General features: G+C 45.0%; 1 protein-coding gene across 1 annotated transcript in view; it reads left to right on the top strand.

Annotated features, from left to right (window-relative positions):
* Atp7b (ATPase copper transporting beta) overlaps positions 1–23895 on the top strand; it is a 76529-nt gene that overhangs the window by 35913 nt on the left and 16721 nt on the right. The window contains exons 2-7 of the mRNA XM_059244594.1: positions 2167–3418; positions 7294–7551; positions 8982–9145; positions 18842–19003; positions 21036–21112; positions 22555–22729. Of these exons, the coding sequence (XP_059100577.1) occupies positions 2167–3418; positions 7294–7551; positions 8982–9145; positions 18842–19003; positions 21036–21112; positions 22555–22729 (2088 nt within the window). The remainder of the gene's footprint in view (positions 1–2166; positions 3419–7293; positions 7552–8981; positions 9146–18841; positions 19004–21035; positions 21113–22554; positions 22730–23895) is intronic.

Here is a 23895-nt window from a genome sequence, read left to right as displayed (position 1 = left end):
CTTAATCCCTTTTGTCAGCCTGTGTCTTTGGTTTGGAGAGTTGAGACTATTACTATTTACAGTTATTACTGGAGTCTGTGTTTACTAAAGTCATGTTGTTGTCTGTGTTCTCAGTTGTACTGTGTGTTTCAGTAATTACAGCTTTCTTTGTTTTCTTTCTCCATGCTCTTAGCTGTGCTCATTCCCCTCTCCTGTCATAAGTGGTGCTTTCCTTATATTGTATAGGCTTGGTCTGCTGGATGTGAATTCTTTTAGTCTGTTTGTAGCACGGCAAGCTTTCCTTTTCCTTCAACTATGGCAGATAGTTTTGCTGGGTATAATAGTCTAGGCTGGCAGTTGTGGGCTTTTAGAACTTGTAATGCATTGCTCTGGGCAGTTCTTGGCTTTCAAAGTTTGCATTGAGAAATCAGCTCTTACTCTGGCTTTTCCTTAATGTATGACATGTGTTTTTTCTTTTGCATTTTCCTTGTTCTGCATACTTAGTGCTGCTGTGGGGATTTTCTTTTTTGGGCCTGTCTATTTAGTGTTTATTTGTACTTCTTGTATCTGTATGAGTGGGTGTGTCTTTCCTTAGTTTGGGAAAGTTTTCTTCAAAGATCTTTGTGAAGATCTGGGCTATACCATTGGCCCGAGATTCTTCTCCTTCACTTGTGACTGTTTTGAAGGTTTAGTCTTTTCATAGTGTCTTGCATGTTCCTTCCCCCTGCTTTAATTTTTTCCCTTCATATTCTTTGCTTGTGTGGTCAGTCTTGATCCTCTACTTTATCTTCAAACCCTGATATTTTATATTCTACTTGATCCATTCTACTTGTAAGGCTTTCCCTTGAGTTTTCTGGTTGAGATATTGAGATTTTTCAGTTCTATCTTTGTAGTGATTTGAAATGAGAATGACCCCGTACCCCCATAGACTCATATTTGAATGCTTGGTCTGGGTTTGGTGGAACTGTTTGTGAAGGTTAGTGGGTATGGCTTGTTGGAAGAAGTGTGTCACTGGGGGTGAGTTTTGAATTCTTTGAAGTTTATGTTTGTTTTAAATTCTGTGTCTTGCAGTTCATTACCAGTTCTTCTAGGTAATCCTCATTGGAGAACATTTCTCTAGGACTGGTGGATTTGGGGGCAGCTGGAATACTGGATTGATTTTTTCATATTTGTGTTTTTGTCCTGAGACCTGCGTATGTAGACTTTTGTTAGTTCTGGTTCTGATATGGACATATTATGCTGGGACACAGCGCAGGATGTTTGGGCTGGGTTCATCTTAAAGTTTAAATATGGTGTGGGTGGGATTAAGTCAGGTGGGCACAGATGGGTGGATTGGTGCACAGGATGTGTATTCTAGTCCAGGTCTGGAGGTGAGGGTGGCATGGGCTGGGATCAGACTAGGAGGCAGCACTGGATTTGGACCTGGGTTGGATCTGGGGATTGAGGAAGGCATGTGGAAGGGAGCAGCTGGTAAACTCACCAGGGTGAATCCCAGTGCAAGATATATGGGGCCAGACTGGGCCTGGAAGTTGGATATAGCTCGGGAAGGGGATGAGATCAGGTGGGAGGAGGAGGGTCTGGGCGGCGGCGCATGTGTGTGCCTGGCCGAAGCCTGGAGGTTGGTGGCAGCACAAACAAGGGCTGACCAGATGAGGCTGGGGCACTGGCTGTGGGACCAAGGCTGGGTCTAGGGGTTGGGGGTGGAGCCTGTAAGGGAAGATCTGGTGGGCTCACCCTGCTGCTGTCCCCTAGTGCAAGCATAGCACTGGGCCGCCTGCTGTGAAAGTCTTGTCTCTCTCTCTCTCTTTCTCTCTCTCTCTCTCTCTCTCTCTCTCTCTCTCTCTCTCTCTCTCTCTCTCGTTTCCAGCTGTGTTTCCAGTTACCACAACTCCGTCAGGTGGTTTATCAGCTGTGTGGGTTTAGCAGTCAGTCTTTAGGCAACTTACCGTTGATCTTCAAACAGGGTTTCAGGAGTGGTTCCAGTTCCGCTCAGGTTAAGCAGGATTTCTAAGCCCAGGAGCAGACCTGCAGAGTTATAGGATTCACAGTCAGTCTTCAGGAGCCTAGGGGAGGGGCTCATGACTTTTCCTCAGGCAGTGGGTGCTTATGGAACTGCAGTGCAAGTGTGGAATCCCTACGAAAAATACTTGGTTTTAAGGATAAAATCGCTTTTTCCTTTTCTTTTAGGTCTCATCTAAACGTGTCTTGCCTGCACATCCCTGGGAACACACAATGAAACAGAGGTTCGCCTTTGACAATGTTGGCTACGAAGGGGGTCTGGACAGCAGCTGCTCATCATCCCCAGCCACCACCGGCGTGGTTAGCATCCTGGGCATGACTTGTCATTCTTGTGTCAAGTCCATCGAAGACAGAATCTCTAGTCTGAAAGGCATTGTGGACATTAAGGTTTCTCTGGAGCAAGGCAGCGCCACTGTGAAATACGTGCCCTCAGTCACGAGCCTGCAGCAGATTTGCCTTCAGATCGAGGACATGGGCTTCGAGGCCAGTGCTGCAGAAGGAAAGGCTGCCTCCTGGCCTTCCTGGTCCTCCCCAGGCCAGGATGCAGTGGTTAAGCTCCGGGTAGAGGGCATGACCTGTCAGTCCTGTGTCGGCTCCATCGAAGGCAAGATCCGGAAACTGCAAGGGGTTGTGAGAATCAGAGTCTCCCTCAGCAACCAAGAGGCAGTCATCACATACCAGCCTTACCTCATTCAACCTGAAGACCTCAGGGACCACATCTGTGACATGGGATTTGAAGCTGCCATCAAGAACAGAACCACTCCCCTAAGGCTGGGACCGATTGATATAGACAAGTTGGAAAGCGTTAACCTAAAGAGACCAGTAGTTTCTCTTAACCAGAATTCCAATAACTCTGAGACCCTGGGGCACCAAGGGAGCCACATGGCCACCCTCCAACTGAGAATAGATGGGATGCGCTGTAAATCGTGTGTTTTGAATATTGAAGGAAATATAGGCCAACTCCCAGGGGTTCAAAATATTCGAGTGTCCTTGGAGAACAAAACTGCCCAAATTCAGTATGACCCTTCCTGTGTCACCCCCTTGTTCCTAAAAACGGCCATTGAGGCACTGCCGCCTGGGCGCTTTAAAGTTTCTCTTCCTGATAGAGTAGAGGGGCATGATGGGGTAGAGGGGGATGAGCCCCAGAGTGGGTCTTCCAGTTTTCTCTCCCCTGGCTCCTCCCAGAGACACCAGGAGCAGGGCCCAGGCAGTACTGCGGTGCTCACCATCACTGGCATTACTGACGCATCATCCGTTCAGCCCATCGAAGGCATGCTGTCCCAGCGGAAAGGTGTGTGGCAAGTATCCATCTCTGTGGCCGAAGGGACTGCAAGAGTCCTTTATGATCCCTCAATAGTTAGCTCAGATGAACTCCGAGTGGCCGTAGAAGACATGGGATTTGAGGCGTCAGTGAATTCCGGTATGTCATCGGTACATGTTTGAAGTATGTCTGGGGTCCTCTCTTCATGTCTCATAGCAGTTGTTGGGTGGTTGAACAGGTGAGCCGTGTCACTGCCTCACACGTCGGTAGTTATAGCCAGGTTTGCTAACCTTTGCTCATTTGTCATTGTTAGTAGCAGGACAGTGGAAATGCAATTTCCAGTTGCTGCCTCTCACACAGCAGATGCTCAAATGATAGACTCTTGATCTGGGCTCCTTTTCTAGAGAATTCTGAGTGTGCATTCTAGAAACCATCATTGTAGGACCACTAGACTCTTCTCTTACTGAAAGAACAGTTGTTACTTTCTCTGAAGATTTCTCTACTACACAAAGCAAAGTAAAAGCAATAAAACATTATTTAGTCTTATGGCACATGCCTATAACCAGTGCTTAAAAGTCTGAGAGACCACCAAAACAAACAAACAAAAAACTGATGCAGTAGGACATGTCTTCAAGGACAGTCTAGGCCAAGGAGCAAGACCGTGTCTGAAAAACAAAATACCATGCACTGTGGCACATTACATTCCTGGCACATTGCATTTCAGACCTTATGGGGATGGTGGAGGCAGGAGGATCAGGGACAAGGGCTTCCTCAACTAGATGGCAAGTTCAAGCCTCGTCTCAGCTACATTAGTTCCCATCTCAAAAAACCAAACAAAGCCTCAAAACCCAGAACCTCAAAACTTGCAGCAACTAAGGGGTTGTCTGTTTGAAGTAGAAATTAAGGGGAGGATTTTACAATGACTCTTTCTGCTTTCTTTGATGGCTCTTAGACAGAGTCTTGATGGAAGGGTGGGTGTGATGAGGCTCACAAAGAAGGAGTCCCGTTTTGAGATGGCCCATTATCAGGTGGAGCTTCCTGAGGTTCAGCCTCCCCTGCTCCTCCTTCCCACCCAGCACTGTAGCATCAGTTGAATGCCTCTGCATACCATGTGGTCGGGGCCTGTGGTAGCTGTGGGGCTGCTGTATGAGAAAGTCCATCTGAGAGCTTCCTTGTGATAGGAGGCTGTGGAGGAGTTACACTACTGCTTGATCTGTGTGTCCAGGCTGTGTTTTTTTCCAGGATAGTGGATGGTGGGAAGTGGGAGATAGCGAAGGAAGGCCCTGAGAGTGTCTGAAGTGCCTTGGGCAGTGGAGTCGGTGCTTTGGGAGGAGCTTTAGAGGACTGCAGAGGGACCTGAGCAGGACCAGAGGCTGGTTCTTGACCCAGAACATCAGGAAGTCAGAGGTCAGAGCCACCAGGCTTGGGTCAGAATGAGGGCTGTGTATGATGGGAAACAGCCCTGGAGGAGAAGCCGAGCCTGGTGTGAACTCTTCCCTGATGCTGAAGGACAGTGTGGAGCTGGGGATGTAGATGGAAGTGAGGGAGTGCTAGAGGACAAGTGAGTGAGATGAACTACGTAGGGTTGAGAACACAAGTAGCATTTTCCAGAGGGCAGCTGGAGGAGAGGGCAGCCTCTTATATTAGCTTGAGAGGCTGTGGAAGCCAAGTTGAGCAGCTTCCATCACAGTGAGCTAGGGAGAGGCTAACAGTCCTCTACACACAAGGAAAATAGGAGCCCAGCCTTCATTGGGAGGTTGAGGAGACTTTCAGTAGACGGGGTATGCAGAGTGGGGACAGAGGTAGCATGTACCAGAGGCCTAAGATGAGGAAGGACAGGGCACTTGCGGTTCTTTTCTTCCTATTCCTCCCTCCCTTCTCCATCCCTGCCTCCGTCCCCCTCCCCTTTTGTTGCCCAGGCTAGTGTCACACACTTCGGGCTTAAGCAATCCTAACCTCAGTCTACTGAGTGGGGACTGTAGCCAGCAGGCATATTTGCTGAGGGGACAGTTGTGTGAGTGGTGACGTTGTGAAACGCCTTAGTTCCCTGCCTGGTCTCTACATTGGGCTAGAACATAGTGGCCACTGAGCCTTTTGCCCGGAACCTGCTGCTGCTCTTTGTGGGTCTATGCTGGTCCTTGGAGCTACTTACAGAGCACCTGGGCAAAGTCCCAGTAGCACCCAGGGCCTCTGGACTTGTTTCCTATACTGCATGTCCTCTGACCACTGCTCTCCTGGGGTACTTTACCGGCTCCCCTCTGTACCCAGTCCCAGCCCCCACCCCGGGCAGGTGCAGCATGTGAAATGCAGAGGCCACATGCTTTGTTCTCTGTACCAAGGGCTGTTTTGTTTTCTCACCATGTCCTGTTCTCCACACCCTGGAAAGAATGTGGGGTGTGTGTGTGTGTGTGTGTGTGTGTGTGTGTGTGTGTTTAAACAAAGTCAATAAAGATAATAACAGAACACTAAATCTTGTACTCCAAAGAACTATTGAATAGGTTCAGGATAAACTGTTTTGGGTAAGGCTTACTCTTTCAATGGTACAGTCAGGTTATTGACAGCAAAAGGGAAATGACCATGGAACTACATATTAAAAGTAATTGAACTTGATTGAGCAAACACAGGAAGAAAAGAACTAATTTATATTAGGTAGAACTATGAGGATTATAGTCACTAAGTCCAAGAGATGCTTAGAGTATGGGATCTAGTGAATAAAAATACAAACACTTGGCTGAATTTCAGATAAGTACTCACTGATTTCTTTTGTATAAATATACTCACATTGAAGATATATTTGCAATAAAGAAGTTTGGCAATGATCTATCTGAAAATGAACTTTAACTGGACATCCTTTATGGGCAGTTTTCAGTTAGGTTAAATTGTCAGTGAGCTTATGAATGTAGTACTTGCATACAGAAGAGCTGTTAACACCCTAAGATCAGTGGAGGTTATTTACCAGGTCGCAGAAAATGAGCAACACGTACTGACAAACATGTGAGATTCATTCAGAGAAAAACTAGATGGATGTGACAACTGATGAGACATTTGGGACTGTTAATTTTGAATATTGGGAAATGGGGCTGGGAACCTCTTGAAGTGTAACTGATTTGAATACTATAATACTTTGTGATCTATAAGCTACTAAGTTTGTGGCAATTTATAGTTATAGTAGCAGCAGGAAGCTAATTTAATGCCTTTTAGAATTGGAGAAGTACTTACCCTTCAGATTTGTATATCTTATTCTAAGTAAGTTGTACCTTAAAAAAAAAAAAAAGAAAGAAATGCTATAGTAGTCCATGGGTAGACAGACAAGATCAATAGACATTATGGAGCCAAGAGGCAGTCTATGTATATATTATCTCCCCATTTCATGTCACTGGAACTCTGGGGAGAAGACTGATTTCTTTCCAGCTAGTTCTGCGTTTAGTGAGAGATGCTACTTTGGTAAATAAAGTGAAGAATAATCAAAGAAGACACATGATGTCAACCTCTATCCTCCATATTCCCACATGTACCCCCCCCCCACATGCATGTGTAGACATATGATATCAACCTGCATCCTCCTCATGTATTTATGCCTACATGTACCCCCCCCACATATGGAGACACGTCATGTCAACCTCTGTCTTCCACATGCATGTATATCCACTTACATGTGCACCCCCCCCCCACACACACACAGATCACATGTATGCACAGAGAAACTTTCTGGGGCTTTTAGAGGAAGATTGCATGAATATGTTTGCCAAGTTGAGATAGAATCTATTAAAAGAAGTAAGCATTTGCGACCGTTGATTTTCATTAACATATGAACTTTGTTTACGAAAAAGCACCGTGAGAAGGATGACAACACAAAGCACAGGATGCTTGTCACTGTCAGAGATATCTAAAAGACACCGGAGGGAGAGGCCGTGTCGGAAATACCAGTCACCATGCCACTTCTCTAGGAGCTTTAATCTGAATATTGTCACGTTTGAACCTCCCGTTGTAACAAGCAAAATTGCTTTCTAATTATTTCTCACATTTTATTATAGAAAACCTTCCTATCAGCCCTGTCAGACACCTCAGCTCTGGGAAATCTGTGCCACATAGCATGGGTGGTCCACCGGTGTCTGCACAGAACATGGCTTCCAACACTGGAGGGGACCCCACACACCATGATCCTGTCTGCTCATCAGGTACCCCACCATCCCCGGGAACAGCAGCACCACAGAAGTGCTTTGTACACATCAAGGGCATGACCTGTGCATCCTGTGTGTCAAACATAGAAAGGAGTCTTCAGAGACATGCTGGTAAGAGAGAGGCCTGCGACCATGTTGAACTTGGAAGTACTTTGTATCAATTCTCCTGTATTTATCAGTAACCCAGACAATCTGGCAGCAAGCCTATCACATGATAATGTAGATGTTTGTCTAATATCCCTGTGTGATTGACATTGTGTCCCTTAAGAAGCATTTTGTCACAAAGTGTATCTCTCAGTACATTAGCCATGAAAGTCTAGTCAGAAGATCATGGTATGTTCTATGGAAAGATTTCTTCTCAATTAGCTCTTTCCAGTATTATACAGTCTCCTACCCACATCCCATTAGTTCTTCTCTAGAAAACACTAGCCTGTGCTTAAAATTTCCAGTTTTGGATACTCTGTGCTGTTGATGACAGAGGCTATAAATAGTGTGTCTGGTGATTTTGCCCCCCAGATGTTTATAATATTGCTCCTTACCTAATCTTGCTCTTGTTTTTGCTTGGAAATACTTTGATCGAGACTCTACCTGTACCACTGGAATGGAGTTGACCCAATGCTGCATGAGACTTTCTGCTCTGACCCCCGGCCCTTTCAGTCTTAATTTAGGGTGCCCTGTTTTCCCAGCCTCCCATTCACTCTTTAAAATTACTGCTGCTCTTGGGTTATCATCCTAAATGGGGGTGTATTGCGGGAGGACCTTTGTCAACAGTGGTCTGGTTGCAGAGAAGTTAAAATATAATTTCCTAGACCTTATGTTTCTGTGTCTGACTTTAACTTCTTTCTTCTCTCTTTTATGGTGTATTTTCTAAAACCTATCCCACCTTTCCTTTATTTGAACATGACTCTTCTGCTTAAACTAATTGAATAGTATTAGCTGTATGGTTTATAGGTTTTTCACTTTTCACTTTTGGAAATCCTTAAAAATTTGAAAAGAGTAATAAATAAAACCGTTTTTTGGAATTTTTTATTTTTCCCTTTGTACCGCTAGAAAGGGAGAGAAAAATATGCCCTTCCCGTGACTTGGCTGTGACCACTGCAGCTGCATGCCTTGCTCTGATGCACATGCAACAGTGGGCCTTCTAAAGGCTTGGCATCCCCAGGGGCTGGATGTGCAGTGGGAATCTCAGACCCACCAAATCAGAGTCTGATTTAACAAGGTCCTCAGGTGGCTCATATGGCCAAAGTGTTTGAGACCCATTGTTCTGGAACAGTAGCTCACTAACCTGTATGTAAGTTAGAATCACCTGAAAAACTTTTTTAAAATGACATTGGTACTTACTGGGAGATACTGAGTTGCCTGGTGTGTTAGGAGGCATCAAAGTTGTTCACAGCTCCCCAAGTGATGCTCATGCCCAGCCAATTTTGAGAGCTAGTGCTCTAGAGGATTCTGAGGGGGCTGTTTTTCTTGGTTAAACTGTGCTGACAACAATGGCAGCCCAGTTGCCATGCCCAGTCTCAACTGTGACCCGATGGTTCCAGGTATTCTCTCTGTGTTGGTTGCCTTGATGTCGGGAAAGGCAGAGGTCAAGTATAATCCAGAGGTCATCCAACCACCCAGAATAGCTCAGCTCATCCAGGACCTGGGCTTTGAAGCAACAATCATGGAGGACAACACAGCCTCTGAAGGTGACATTGAACTGATTGTAAGTATAGTGGCACTCACCTAGAGGGTGCTGGCTGTGGAGGGGGGAGGGTGAGTTTATGACAGGTGTTGTCCTCATACTTGCTGGCTGCTGGGCTGTATGCTTTGTTTGGTTTGACCTGTCTAGTTTGGGAAGGAGTGAGAGCAGGCTATTCTACTGGGTATAACCAGGGTCAAGAGGGAGAGATGGTGAGCATAAGAGTTTAGAGATGAGAAGGCATGAGTGGTGGGCTATGGTAAGCATGGTCAACTGGGAGGCTCATTGTGACATAGTCCTTCATGTCTAAAGCTCAGCCACCGGCAGGTATTTCTAGACAGAACACCTAAGTCCTCGGAGTAGTGAGCTCCATTCAATGACATATGACATATCAAGGGCTGGAGTAGGTAGACTTTGGCCTAGGATGCTTAAGACCTCGGATTCCATCCCGTTTTCCCCAAAATGAAATAACACAAAGATGGAGAGGACTTGTAGGCACACCAGTGTCTATAGGATGAGTGACCAAGAGCCCTAAAACAGTAGGAGGTGAATTCCTAAGGGAGTGGTGGTTCCCACAGTGTTTTTCTGTACATCTGCTATTATAGCTGCGTGTCAATAAGTTACTGAAAACCATAGCTGATTCTGGTATTTGCTGTATCCTCTGTTCAAAACATGTTTGTAGAAAACGCTTTCGTGTAAACAAAGGGAGATGTAAAGACCACCCCCCCCACACAAATTGAGTAATATTATTTCACTGAGATAAGTGGGGCCCTTGCTTCCTTATGTACTTTGTCTCTGCCATTAATGGTAAGTAAATGTTTGGAGAAAAAATATGGAGGACGTGAGGTACATTGAGCTCCTGATAAGTGGTATTCCCTAAAGAGCGCTACCCTTTGTGCTGGTTCCTGGGGCTGCGTGCTAAAGGGCAGAGTTAATATTTACTGGTTACAGCAGGCATCACGAGATGGAGAGGAACCCTGCTGCAATCCTGTGGGACTCATCACACATAGTAGATACCTTGGCCCCACTGAGACACTGCACAGAAAACCCAAATCCAGAGACAACTGGGAGATGACTCAGGAATAATATTGCATTTACTATGCATTCCTGAGGACCAGAGTTCAGGTTCCCCAACACAAAGCCAGACGGGCCCGGAGGACTTCCTGTAATGCCAGTGCTAAGGAAACAGACTATCCCTGTGGCTAGAATAGCTGAATTGGCAAGATCTGGGTTCAGAGACATACCTGCCTTGATAAAAATAGTAGAACACACTCAAGGAAGACAGCTGACGTCATCTGTGGGGCGTTTACCCAACCACCCCCACAGTTCCCCAGAGTTTTCTTGAGTGCGAGCAGCAGGAAATATTAGATAGAAGGATTTATTGCGGAGAATATCGCGGAGAGAAACAGATAGAAAATAAAGGATAGCCTCGAGAGGGCCTGGAACCTATTCCAACGGGCCCTGACTGTCTCTGCCCCAGGGTTTTTATAGAGACGCCAAGGGGTGGAGCAAGAGACCTCCTCCCCCAGCACAGCCAAGTGCAGACCATCCCAGACACCTGCACTTAGGCCCGTGGTCTAATCATCCTCTATTCGGACCTGCTGGGTAAAGCCACGAGGAACCCGAGAACGGGCTCCCACAGGTCCCCCTTTCTTAATATATAAAAAAATAACTAATAATGGCTTACAGCAGTCTCCATAGCTGTTACACCTCCCAGTATGGGAGTAGAGGATGATATAGATGGCATTTCTCTTTTGAATTAGGTCCAAGGTGACTACAGCAGTCTTAGCTGCCTCAAGCCCTTTCTAAGCCAAAAACTCTTAAGGCAACTACAAACTTAAAGAATCCCTTAGCTTCATCATTACCATTAACAGGTTAACATAAACATTGCTATACATAGCCACAATTCTCTCAGTCTTACAACTCAAAGCAAACTCTTAACAGAACCATTTGAATTAGCATATATGGTGCTATATATAGTTAACAATTTTCTCCGTCTTACAACTTTAACTCAATCATTTGAATTTTCTTGTTAACAGAACATAGGAAAAACTTCGATGTATTCACATCAAACTTAAATATTCCTTAACTCCACAAAACCAGGGTGCATCAATATCAATAGGGTAAATATAATTTCTGCAAACATAACTCAACCTCATAACTCCTCCTTTTCTTTATAATTTTTTAAACAAAATCTCAAACCTAGTTAGAAGAACCCAAACTCATACAATTCCTACAAACCCATATTGAAAAGCAATCTTCTCAATCTAACCATTAACACTTTGAAAACTTAGCAAAACATCCAAAAGCAGTTTCTTAATAAAACTCTTTACACTTTAAAAGCAGTCTCTTAATATACCCCATTTGCATTTCTTACTAACAAAAACATGACATTAATCCACTCAAACAACTTTTGAAATTAGACTAAGGAATATTAACTCTCCCCCTTTTCTTTATAATTTAGGCAAAATCTCAAGCCTAGTTAGAAAACCCAAACTTTTCCATTTAAACAGTTCCATTTGTAACACAAAACCAGTTCTGTAAGTAATTTCATTTTTACATAAACAGTTCCACAAAACAATTCATGAATCACCTATTAATAAAGCATATATGCATACACAAAACTGCATCTTGATTCTAGGTAGAAACAATAAATTTCTTCATTTAACCCAATTCCAGAAAACTGTTCCTAGGTCATTACTATGAATAAACTCAAAATTGTCCAATTGCAATGAAATCTCTATTGTTCATTTCATTTCTTAAGTCCCAAAATTCACATGATAAATTCTGGTACGAGCCTTCCAAATATGAAGAAATCCATAACCAAAATCTTTGTAGTTTTATCTCATTTTAAGTTCAAAAAGTTCAAACAAGAAATAAATTCTAGTATCAGGCTTTCACTTCCAAATATGAAGAGATGGTTTTCAACCAAAACTTTTTGCTGTTAACAATTTTACTTCAAACAAGCGTCTCTGCAACTTTTGTTCTCACAGACAGACCTTTTTAGGTACAGTAGTATTCTAAACCGCACCGTTTTTGATGTTAGCTCAGGTTTTTCTGTGTTGCGTTGATTTTCCATGAATCTCAGCTGCGGATGCCTTGTGCTAGTTCTGGCGTCCGCCATTCTTAGCTTCTTAGCGGCTTCTGGAGCTTTTGAAAAACCGCTCAGACTGCCTGCTTTGCAGTCTGCTAGGACACTAACTTCTGTATGTCTCAGGTTCTTTCACCATATACATTAAGAATAGACTCACACTTAACATTTACACTTTACAAACTCACATATAACCTTTTGCCTTGCAAAGCATTTAGACTCACATTCAACATCTACATTTTACAAACTCACATATAACGTATTAACATCTACTTATTTATACTCCTTAAGGAAACTATAGAACTACTTTAGCAAATATATTTCTTCTTATATACTTATCATATTTCTTATTTAAACTTACATTTACAATTAGTATCTTTACTTCTTACAAGCTTATTACTACACGTCTTAGACTACCTTAGATATTTCTTGCAAGCTTATTTTCTTAAAGGAACTCTATAGATCTATTTTACAAACTTATACAGGGCTACCATTAGCATATATTTAACTTAGCAAACACCTAAAGATTTCTTAACACAGATCTAACAAGATAATTTTTACAAATTCACATATCTTATTTTCATCTTTTTCTATTTCTTACTCTTAATTATTAGTACTATCTCTATTAGACAGATTCTCTTAACTAGACAGGAAGTATGTACATCATTTCTAAAGTTTAGAGTTTATAGTCAGCTTTGTTATAAAGCACTGGGATTTAGTGAGTGGTGTTGTTATAGAATTGTGATAGTTGTTGCTAGGGGACTGTAACCTTCCCAGGATGATGCCACACTCCAAAGTTGCCAGTTCTCTCAGCCGTTCCGGAACCGGCAGAGATGCACTGTCAGCGGTAAACAGTTTTTAACTAGAGGCTGTCCCTTCATCCAAATTCATAATAGTTCCCCTAAGTGCTTCAATTCTAAGACAACGTTCAGTGTATAAACTGTTTTCCCTTGTTTTAAGGATTTTAAAGTGGCTTGTTTGCTCTTATAGGTAGCTTTCTGTCATCCAGCTACCGTAAAAACTTTGCACAGCTATTAGGGTAAATAAGGCATTTTACCAAGGAGCCCCAAACCGCGAAGCACCTAGTTCCGTATCCTTTCAATTTTTCATTGGAACTGACACTTAGACAATTTTCCTCCTTATTCTTTTAAAAGCTGTATTTTAAGTTTACCATGAACGTATTTTCGAGCTGACAAAAGTGTTTCAGGGCAGTGTCGCCATTTTTAGCGAAAAACTACCTTTCCCAGAATGCATTTCCCTTATATCAGTCCATAATAGTATCAGTCCCTTAAATCAGTCCTTTATATCATTTCCCTTATATCAGTCATTTCCCATAGTTCTTTTTGGGTCTGAGAGTCAACTTTTAAGTTCTTTTTTTTTTACCAGACTTGCTTACAAATTCTTGCCCGGGAGGTTTGAACAAAGTTTTTTGCTTTTGCAACGGGAGATTTGAACAAGCATTTTACATTTTCAGCTATGGCACATTGGGAGATTCCTATTCTCTCCTCAACTGGCTTTAACAGGTGTTTCTCCTTTATTTGACACTGGCCCCCAAATCAGAACTGCACCTGCCTCGTTAGCGCGCATTGAGGTGGGCAATTTCTGATAGCAATTTTCCTCGGGGCTTGTGTTTGTCTTAGCCAGTCAGTGAAAAACAAGATCATGTACAACACCTTTTCCATATCTCTTTCAGAGAGATTTTCTCCCACTGATCTATCTCATTTTGCTTGTTCCTTCCTTCCCCAGATGCAGAGCTTCAAGTATCTGCGGCTCTGTACCTCTGCTAGCTGCCCTTGGAAGTAGGGGCTTTTTTTTTTCTTCCCCCCGAATCTGCCTCAAATTCTAGCAGCTTTTTCAGGTCATATTTTTCTGGGGAGGAATCGGTCCCTTCTGTTTCTTTAGAGTCTTTCTCCCAGACAGTTCCCAGTTTGGTCTCAGTTTATCCCCTCTACCCCAGAAACAGTTTCCGACACTACAGTGGCGGCTTTCCCTGCTACTGAAGGTAGGGCTTTTTGTCCGTTTGTTTTCTGGGTCTGTGTGGTTTGCGTACAGACTGAAAATCTAACAAGGGAGGTTTTTGCCATTTCTAAACTCCCATTAGGACAGGTGTTTTGCCTTATCAGACCTTCACCTGGCCCAGTCCCCCAGTGGGTTGCATTTGCTTGTCTGGGTGCTCAAGGACAGAGCTTATTCCAGAGGCAATCACCCCTCAGGGCTACACTCCCTCATCTCAGGGAGTCAGTTGAAACAAAGCTTTTCTCAAAGAGGTGCTTTCTGACAGAAAAGAAAGCTTTACTCCTGGATAGTTCTGTTCTGCCCTGGCTGGGCTCTTTCCCCAGACAGCGTTCTGACTCAGCAGCACAACTGCTTCAGACACAGTTCAGCTTTACTGTTTTCCCAGAAAGGTCCTTACTGATAGGAAAGCTTTTTTCAGATGTCTTTTTGCAGCAGTGGACCTACCAACCCGGGACTTGTAGGAAAGCAGACAACTGTGCTGTTCCCACTGGCTTTAGCTTTGGTTGTTCATTAGCAATCTTCCCCTGGGTCCTGCACCTTCCTGCCTCAGCTCTGTGCTCCAGGAAGTTTGCAACTGCAGGAACCCTAGTATCCCTGAAATGCACTCCAACTCAGAGACGCTGGCCAGTCGCCTCTGGGTTTTTGGTCAGAAGCAAGGATACAATGCTTCAGGGGAATCTTTGTGTTAGGAAGATTAGGAGCATCTTTTCGTTCTGAAACGCTCACTCAGAAACAAAACCCTTGATGCCTCAGCCCGGCTGTAACTGAAAAGCTTGGCTTTTTTGCTTTTCTCAGGTAAAGTTTCTGGCCCTTTTGGGCTCTCTGTAGCTCTTTACCCACACTCTCCCAAGCATTTCCCTCAGGGTACTCTGACCCACTGTCTTTTACTGGCTTGAAGAGACAGAGCTTAGAAGAGGTTTTTTAGGAACTTGTCCCTGCCTCCTGCATTGCAGGGAGGAATTTTAAGGCTTGAAAAACAGAACTTAGAGGTTTTGCTGTCTTAAGAGGTTTGTTGTTTTTCCCTTTGAGCTAATCACAGATGGTCCCCATACTAATATCTTCAGGTGATTCTAATTTTTGCCCTTGAGAGAAAAAGTTAAAGGCTTTAGTTTTTAAGTTTAAGAGCTTTTGAGAAAGATTAAGGCTTTTTAGAGATTTTTCCCCCAAATTTTCCAAGAAAAGCTTTAAGAGAAAGGTTTTTTTCCCCCCAAGAGAAAGAGCAACTTTTCCCAAAACTTCCCAACTTTAAACTTTGGCTTTCTACACCCCCATTTTTGCCTCAGGGAGAAATCACTTTCTCCTGCCGCTTGGACTTAGCATTTCAGTTGTCCCCAGGACAAAAGCTTCCATAGGAAACTTTTTCTTCCCCATAAGCTCAAAGAAGAGCTTTTTTACTACCCATAAAGCCCAAAGAAAGATTTTTTTCCCCCAGTTTGCGTTCTTAGCCCCCAAAGTTAGAAAATTGTAGAGTTTTTCTGTCTAGTTGCTTTACTTATTTTTTCCTACACAATCTTACACTTCTAAGTTTTTCCTACACTATTTTGCTACCCTACACCTTATACTTATTTTTCAGATAGAAATTGAGAAAGGGATAGAAGATAGAAAATTTTGACAGAAGAGAATTTCGCTGCAGCATCGGACATCCTTCCAGTCCGCTTTCTTTTTCTCTCGAGGATAAAACCCCTGCCTCTCAATATATATAAAAAATATATATTTTCCATAACACCGGCATGCCTTATCCACTGGCAGGGCTGAACTCAGCACTTTCGCCAAAAACTCTGTAATAAAACTATTATTTTCCTGTATCTTTAGTCCCTATTACTTTGTCTTTAGTCCCTGTTCGTTTGTTTTTAGTCCCCCCTTTTTTTTTAGTCCCCCCTTTTTTTTTAGTCCCTTTTTTTTTCTTTTTTCTTTAGTCCCTGTTCATGGCGCCATTCTGTGGGGCGTTTACCCAACCACCCCCACAGTTCCCCAGAGTTTTCTTGAGTGCGAGCAGCAGGAAATATTAGATAGAAGGATTTATTGCGGAGAATCTCGCGGAGATAAACAGATAGAAAATAAAGGATAGCCTCGAGAGGGCCTGGAACCTATTCCAACGGGCCCTGACTGTCTCTGCCCCAGGGTTTTTATAGAGACGCCAAGGGGTGGAGCAAGAGACCTCCTCCCCCAGCACAGCCAAGTGCAGACCATCCCAGACACCTGCACTTAGGCCCGTGGTCTAATCATCCTCTATTCGGACCTGCTGGGTAAAGCCACGAGGAACCCGAGAACGGGCTCCCACAGTCATCAACCTATGTTTTCCACTCACACGTGTACACCGTGCATACATACACACACACACACAGAAAATAGCTAAATATGGCCCACAACAGGTACCGTGGCTAAGCGTGCTTGGCTACCAAGCCTAAGACCTGTGTTTGATCCCCAAAGCCTACATAGTGAGAGTAGAGAACCAACTCCCACAAACTGTTCTCCGACCTTCACATGTAGGCCTTGGAAAGTGCCTTCCCAGATTCATAAACACACACAAGTCAATAAAGAAATAGAAATGGGAAAAAGTGAAAACTCTTTTAAGCAATGTGCTTCACTGCAGCCTTCTTTCCTTAAGCTAGCCCTTGTGACCTTTAAACAGGGTCTCATTATGTAGCCATGGCTGGCCTGGAACTTGCTGTGTAGACCGGGCTGGCCTCAAACTCACAGAGAGCTGCTTGCTTCCGCCTCCCAAGTGTTGGGATTAAAGGTCTATGCCACCGCACCAGTTGAACATTCTATGTGAACTTCTGTATCTGTTTATTTGTTTGCACAGGCTAGGTGTGTGCTCTGCCTCTGAATTATACCCCAACCTAGAACTTCTGCACTTAATTCATAGTCTAGGCCATCTGATATGTTAGATATGTTAGATATGTTTTTCAGGGTCCCAGGACACAAGGGTATGGCAGAGGTGCCATAGTTAAAATTCTTGCTCTGTCGCTGCTGGGACATTTGTTAGCCTGGTCTCCAACAACTTGCCTCACTGTGCAGACCGCAGCTGCTCGGCGTAGACACTGGAGCCAGGTTTTCAGGGTTCAGGCTTCAGCACTACACCTCACTGGTGTGAGACGATGCACAGGTTAGTAAGCCTGTCAGCGCTTCAGGTTAGAGGCCTCCCTCCTGGGCCTGATGAGAATGATAGAGTGCCTAAGGCAGTACCTTAGCATGTTGCAAATGTGTAATAAAATTATTATTGCAAAAATGAGGGAGAGCTTAGGTGTTCCAGTGAAATACCTGTGGACTTGTTAAGTGTCAGTTAGCGCAGCGCTGAGGGCCGGTGAGCGGTTGCCTGATGGTCCTCCCTTTCTTGTTCTGTTCTTGGGTGCCGTGCCGAGCTGACTGTTGAATGGGTCAGTAACAGGTGAATTCCCTTCTTGCTCCCTAATTCCAAATGGATCTCTCGTGGCTCATGGGGCATGTGTTCTTGAATTCTGCTGCACACTTTTTTTTTTCATTTTTTTTATAAAGAAATTTTCTACTCACTCCACATGCTATCCACAGACCCACCTCCTCCCTCCTCCCACCCCCCAGCTCTCTTTCCCAAGCCACCCGCATCCCCACATCCCCCAAATCGAGGTCTCCCATGGAGAGTCAGCAGAGCCCGGCATACTGAGCCTAGGCAGGTCCAAGCCCCTTCCCACTGCACCAAGGCTGTGCAAGGCGTCACACCACAGGCACCGGGCTCCAGAAGCCTGCCCATGCACCAGGGACAGATCCCGATCCCCCTGCCTGGGTGCCCCCCCAAACAGTTCAAGCCAAACAACCGTCTTCCGCTGCTGCACATTTGGAAGTGCAGTTCCAATCACATTGTCTTGATGGCCCTCACCTTTCCGGTCGCTTTGCATCAGCCGCCAGCATAGCCACACTTTACAGCCGAGTGCACACCTTCCTGCCGTGGGTCCAACCAGTGCTTCAGGCTGTCCTCCTCCTCCCTGTGCACCCAGTGCCCTGCCAGACCTGACTGCCGCCGCCGCCGGCTGCCTGAACATCTCCTGCTAGGCTGCCTTTTGATCTTTCCCTCTGTGGTTATCCTTACCGTCACCCGTCCACACCCTCTCTCCATGTTTTAGGAGCCGCTCATATTCTGCCCCCTCCACCAATCACTGTTTAAATCCTGTTCTCTTGACGATGTGGCACTGCCATTGTCTCCATTGGGGCCAGCGGGGCACCAGAGCAGAGGGTCCAGATAAAGGTCCAGGTATCAGGGACACTGAAAGAGTTCCAAAGATTGTGCCAAGGGGCACTTCCGTGTACTTGATATGCAGTGATTGGTGCAGTGTTGCTGGTGAGAAAACACAATGCAGAGTCTGTCCCAAAAGCTCATTCTTAGAAAGCCAAATGCCAATCCTTGGTCTGCAGCCATTGGCTGAGTGATTGCCACTGCCTATTACGGAACTGGAGGAAAGCCACTGAAGCCACTGGACACTGATAGGGACAGAATCTTGCACGTGGATTTAGGAGTAGGAGTCCAGTGTCCTGGGAAGAAACTGTGGAGGCGGAAGTAACTGCCCGTCATTCAGATCCCTGAGGTACATTGGAAAGGCTCCTCTCAGTCCTGGGATTTTTGCCCTCTTGTCTTGCAGATCACGGGGATGACCTGTGCTTCCTGTGTTCACAACATAGAGTCCAAGCTCACGAGGACAAATGGTATCACTTATGCCTCTGTGGCCCTTGCCACCAACAAAGCCCATGTGAAGTTTGATCCTGAAATCATTGGTCCACGGGATATCATCAAGATTATTGAGGTAGTTAATTCCTGAAAACTTTGTGACCACTTTTACAAATCGTTGGAGAAAGGTAGTTAAGCCGAATTAAAAAGTCATCTAAATGCTATCGACTTTTCCAAAGAGTAGTAAGGCCACTTAAGTAATTGAAGAAGGTTAACAGGTTGCCCGAGCAGAGTGTCTGTCAGTGAATGGGTAAGAAAGAGATGAGGCTGGGCTGGCAAGGGGGCTCAGCAGGTGAAAGTGCTCCCCGTGCAAGCCTGACAACTCATTTGATCCCTGGGACCCATGGTTGGCAAGACCTGATGCCCCAAAGCTGTTATGCCCTGACTTCCACACATGTGCGCACATATTACACTCCAGACAGTTTTTTAAGAGGAAGAGATGAGAGGAAAGAGACATTATTTTTAGTTTTAAATATTTCCTGAAAATCATCAATCTTGACAAGCTACCTGGTGTGGAGAGTTTAGTTGCCCAACTGCCATTTACAAATAATTATTTCTATCTGTGCCAAGTGTGTGCAGATTCAGGAAATGATGGCACTAGGCAGATAATTCCACGCTCACCTCCCTGTGAGGCTTGTGGGGGAATGTGGTCATCTTTGCATCAGGAAACAGAGGGTTCATGACTGTCCTTCTTCCCGCTCCCTCTGTCTGTCCACAGACCTCCCATTTCCTCCTCCATATTGATATTATACCAGACCTTGAGAGGATGACCATCCATAGTGATTGGGATGGGTTAAGACAGTCCAAACTAAGTAAGATTGATCTGTAGCAGCCAGGGGTAAGGGTTAATTATTTAGTGAAACTGATTGCTTATGAAATGAAATGTTACATCGGACTTAAGTTTTCCTTCCTTGGTCATGTGTATATAGAGAGATGTTTGTTGTGTGGCCCAACAGAGCTTTTGAATATGGAAATGCTGCCTATATCTTTATACAAGTAGGCAGTACACAACTAGTTATGAGGATAGAGCCTCTGAGGTGTCAAGTTCTTGCTCACTGATACCCAGCTCACAAGAGGCAAGATAGCACTCTCAGCTAGATCCATTCTACTGTACCCTAAATCTAAGAGACTAGTACATCACTCATGGGGCTAAGGAGTCACCACGATGCTATGAACAGGAAGGAGAGTTCTCAGTGGGAGTCTTCAAACACGTCTCACTTCCACTTGGACTTTTAATACCCTTAGCTGCCTCCATCCTGCTCAGTGATAGGTGCAGCCTCCTGGACCTCGGTCCTTAATAGAGAAATATTAGACTGTTACCTGGCTTCCAGGCTCTTGACTCTGGGGCATCTTTTCCTGATACAGCTAGGCTGGAATTAGTTATGAGAGCATGTCTTTTATTGCCTTGAATGCCCTTCTACCATGGCATTTCACTTTGGAGATGCTCGGCGCCAGCATGCCGGGCCCTCTCTGTTATGCTGAGAAGACGTCTTCTGGCACCTTTCCCCATGTGTATTCACAAGAAGCTGCAGAGACGTAATGCTCAGATGAAGTGGGTGGCAGCCGAGCTTGAAGAAAGCACAGGGTGGAGGTACAGTCTGTGAGGACATCGAGAAAGCCACTCTTCAAGTAGAGAAGCCCCAAACACAGTAGGAAGTTGTTTGGCCTGAAGCATAGAGACCCACACTGGACCCAGTACTTGAGCATCCTTGTTCTCTCTGGCCCTCGCTTTCCTCATGCATGGGTGAAGTACCAGACCACAAGGCGTCTGGAATTCCAGCTCGAGAATCTTTTGAAGTCAACCCTGGTCAGCTTTGGGACCTATTGAAGTTAGTGTGCCAATACCAACTGCCTTTACTTAGGGTAGGGAGAGGAATGGCCATTCAGTGCCACCTCCGCAGGGTGGTACAGTCTCTCAGCACGGAGAGTACTGAACCTCTGAACAGGCTTTGGCAGAGATTTGGGACAAAGAAGTGATGAGAGGAAAACCTTAGGTCTCCAGAAGAACTTTGAGACTTTAAATTCCAGTGCTGGAAATGCTTTCCACCTGTGCCCATTTTAACCCGTAACTTTCCCCTTGTTCCCCACCTGTCTCTCTTAATCACAAGGAAATCGGCTTTCATGCTTCCCTGGCCCAGAGAAACCCCAGCGCTCATCACTTGGACCACAAGATGGAAATAAAACAGTAGGTAGAAACCAGAAGGTGAACGGTAGCCTTGTCTAAGGCTCCACCCTCTTCTCACTGACTCTGGCTTGTGAAGATGCTCCATCATGCTCGACTGTGGCCCAGCCACCCCAGCTTCCTGGGTTGCCTTCCACCTGGGATGTCATTAGCTGGGACCATACAGCGCAAGTTTCTGGCTGTTGGCAGCATCGGTCTGTACTGCCCAGCTTGATAGTGTGCCTGAAATGCACTAGTATGAGTGTAGAACCGAGGTTTTCTTTTTTTTTTTTTAAGTTTCACTAATTTTAATTACTTTAGTCACCTGTAGTTGGTGGCTGACATGCTGGATGTGCTTTAGCTGGGACAGAGGGAGGGGAAGGTTGACTCTTTCTTTTACAGTCTACTGAGGCTTGATTTGCGTTAGATCTAGCGGTAGACTCTGAAGCCAGTCCTCAGAGCTAAGTGGAAAGGAAACAACCGGTGCAGGGAAGGACACTGAGCTCAGCGACAGAGCGTATGCTTAGCATGCACAAGGCCCCAGAGTCTCCAGCACAAAGTGGGGGTGCAGGGGGTGGCCCAGGATGCAGATACAGGTAAATTCATAGTTTCAGACGGTCACTTACTCTTTCAGCACCCTTGAAGGCTGCTGTTGTGTATAGCACAGTGCCTTAGAGTGGCTCCTGGCCTTGCTGGGAAAGAATGAGTGAACTAAGTCAGTGGCTTAGGCAGATTCTGGTCTGCCTAAGGTCTAGGAAGCAGGAGACCCAGTGTTTGCAACTCAGACAAGTGTGTTAAGTGAAGGAATCAGCAGGGAGTGAAGGTCCTTCTGGGGCTTTTGGAGTACCCGTAGCTTGGTCCAGTTGGCTTGCCCACGGTGCAGGGGACTGTCAGGTGGGAGTTTGGGAAGCAAGTGGGTCTGCCTCTTGGATGGCCTCAGGCAGCAGCCTGAGCACACAGGATTGCAGGATCTACATTAGGGTACAGAACTTAAAAGTCTCTTCAGTGAAGGTTCCATACTGCCTGTTTGGAGTATCATGCATGTTGTAGCTCCCATGAAGCCCCAGAAGGCATCTGTGACCCTTGGTTCTAAGCTGTTGTGTTTATTGATAGACTCTCTAATCTTATACTCTTATTGTAAATAGTCCTTTAAAAATTGAATGTGTAAATAAGCTTATAGTAATAAAATACTATTTCCATCCATTTCTTGCTTTGAGGGGAATCTGCGTAAGATGACAAAGAGAACTCTAGGCTGCTGTAGGCTAGGAGCTAGTTCTCATCTTCCAGGCCTCAGCTTGTGCAAAGGCAGAGCTAAGCCCAAACATCATTGTAGCAATGCCTGGCCCCGTCGATTGATGGTAGTGTCGGGGGTGAGCCTCACTTCTGTTTTAGTCCATCTTTAAATCTAACCTGGGACTAGTGCCCAGTGGTTCTGATGTGTCTGTGTTGCCGATTTTGCCTTGCAGGTGGAAAAAGTCTTTCCTGTGTAGCCTGGTGTTTGGCATCCCTGTCATGGGCTTGATGGTCTACATGTTAATCCCCAGCAATATGCCCCATGAGACGATGGTCCTGGACCACAACATCATTCCAGGACTGTCTGTTCTAAATCTCATCTTCTTCATCTTGTGTACCTTTGTCCAAGTAAGTGTTGGAAAACCAGGCAAACCATCTCTGCTCTTGAAGTGTGTCAGCAGCCCTTTAGCTTGGTTCCAGAGCTACTTCATTGCAACTTGGCTGCCTCACCGCTGGGTAGCAGCTGCTGTTATTTCTGTCTTATGTCCAGAAAGGAGGGCAGTGTAGAGGGGGGCTGCAAATGTCAGAACTGAGAAAGACTGGTTTCACTGTCAACCTCACAGGTAATTGTAAGTGATTGAAACTTGTTAGAACAACAAGTTCTCCTTGTAAGCTTGGTGAACCTGTCTGTTCCTGGTGTGTGTGTGTGTGTGTGTGTGTGTGTGTGTGTGTGTGTGTGTGTGTGTTTTACTGGTGACAAGACTCAGGACCTCATACATGCTAGGCAAGTGTACCATCTCTCAGTCACACATCAAGTCCCCATCTCCCTGATTTGCTTATTATTTAATTTAGTGTACCTTTGTTGTTAGCATTATTAGATGAATGTCCCTGGAGCTCATGCTTCTCTTGAGTGTTCTATCCTGAAAGGCAAAGCCATGGTCTTCATCTTTGGATAAAATTATCATTTAACACAGGCAGGCTTTGTGGAATGTCTGCATGTATGCGTTTTGGCATATAAAACCAGGACTATTTAGGGGTAACCATTTGTAGGCTGAATTATTTTCCTAGATTTTCTTTTTAGTTGAAACTGTGCTTTGCATTTATTGTAATCAAGGGAAAGGTATTATGACTAATTACACCTTCCTTTGGCTCAGTCCTGTTCTCTAGTATTGCTGCTGTATCTTCAGGAGTTAGGCGTGCATCTCTCCTGTATCTCACAAGCACAGCAAGTGTGGGTATCTGTCTGTGTGTGTGTGTGTGTGTGTGTGTGTGTGTGTGTGTGTGCATGTTTATGTGTATGTATGCATGTTCATCTACACACACAGACACAGATGTTTGTTAATGGAAGTGGGTTATGGTAGACACTGACAGATGCTGGCTCTTTTATTGAATCATGGACATGTGCCATTGGCTTACCTTCTCTCTAGAGACCATTTACAGTAGAAACAAGCCATCATCATCATCATCGTTATCATTCTCTATGGACGTTTGCATGGCACGCTTGCATTTGCATTTAATGCACGCCTGTGGCCAGTAGTGCTCTGACCAGAAAGTATGCTCCATTGGAGGCTGAG

The sequence above is a fragment of the Peromyscus eremicus genome, chromosome 17 (genome assembly GCF_949786415.1).
Source record: "Peromyscus eremicus chromosome 17, PerEre_H2_v1, whole genome shotgun sequence".
Lineage (NCBI taxonomy): Eukaryota > Metazoa > Chordata > Mammalia > Rodentia > Cricetidae > Peromyscus > Peromyscus eremicus.
The sequence above is the reverse complement of the archived record's forward strand: the minus strand, read 5'-3'. Positions and strand labels throughout refer to the sequence as shown.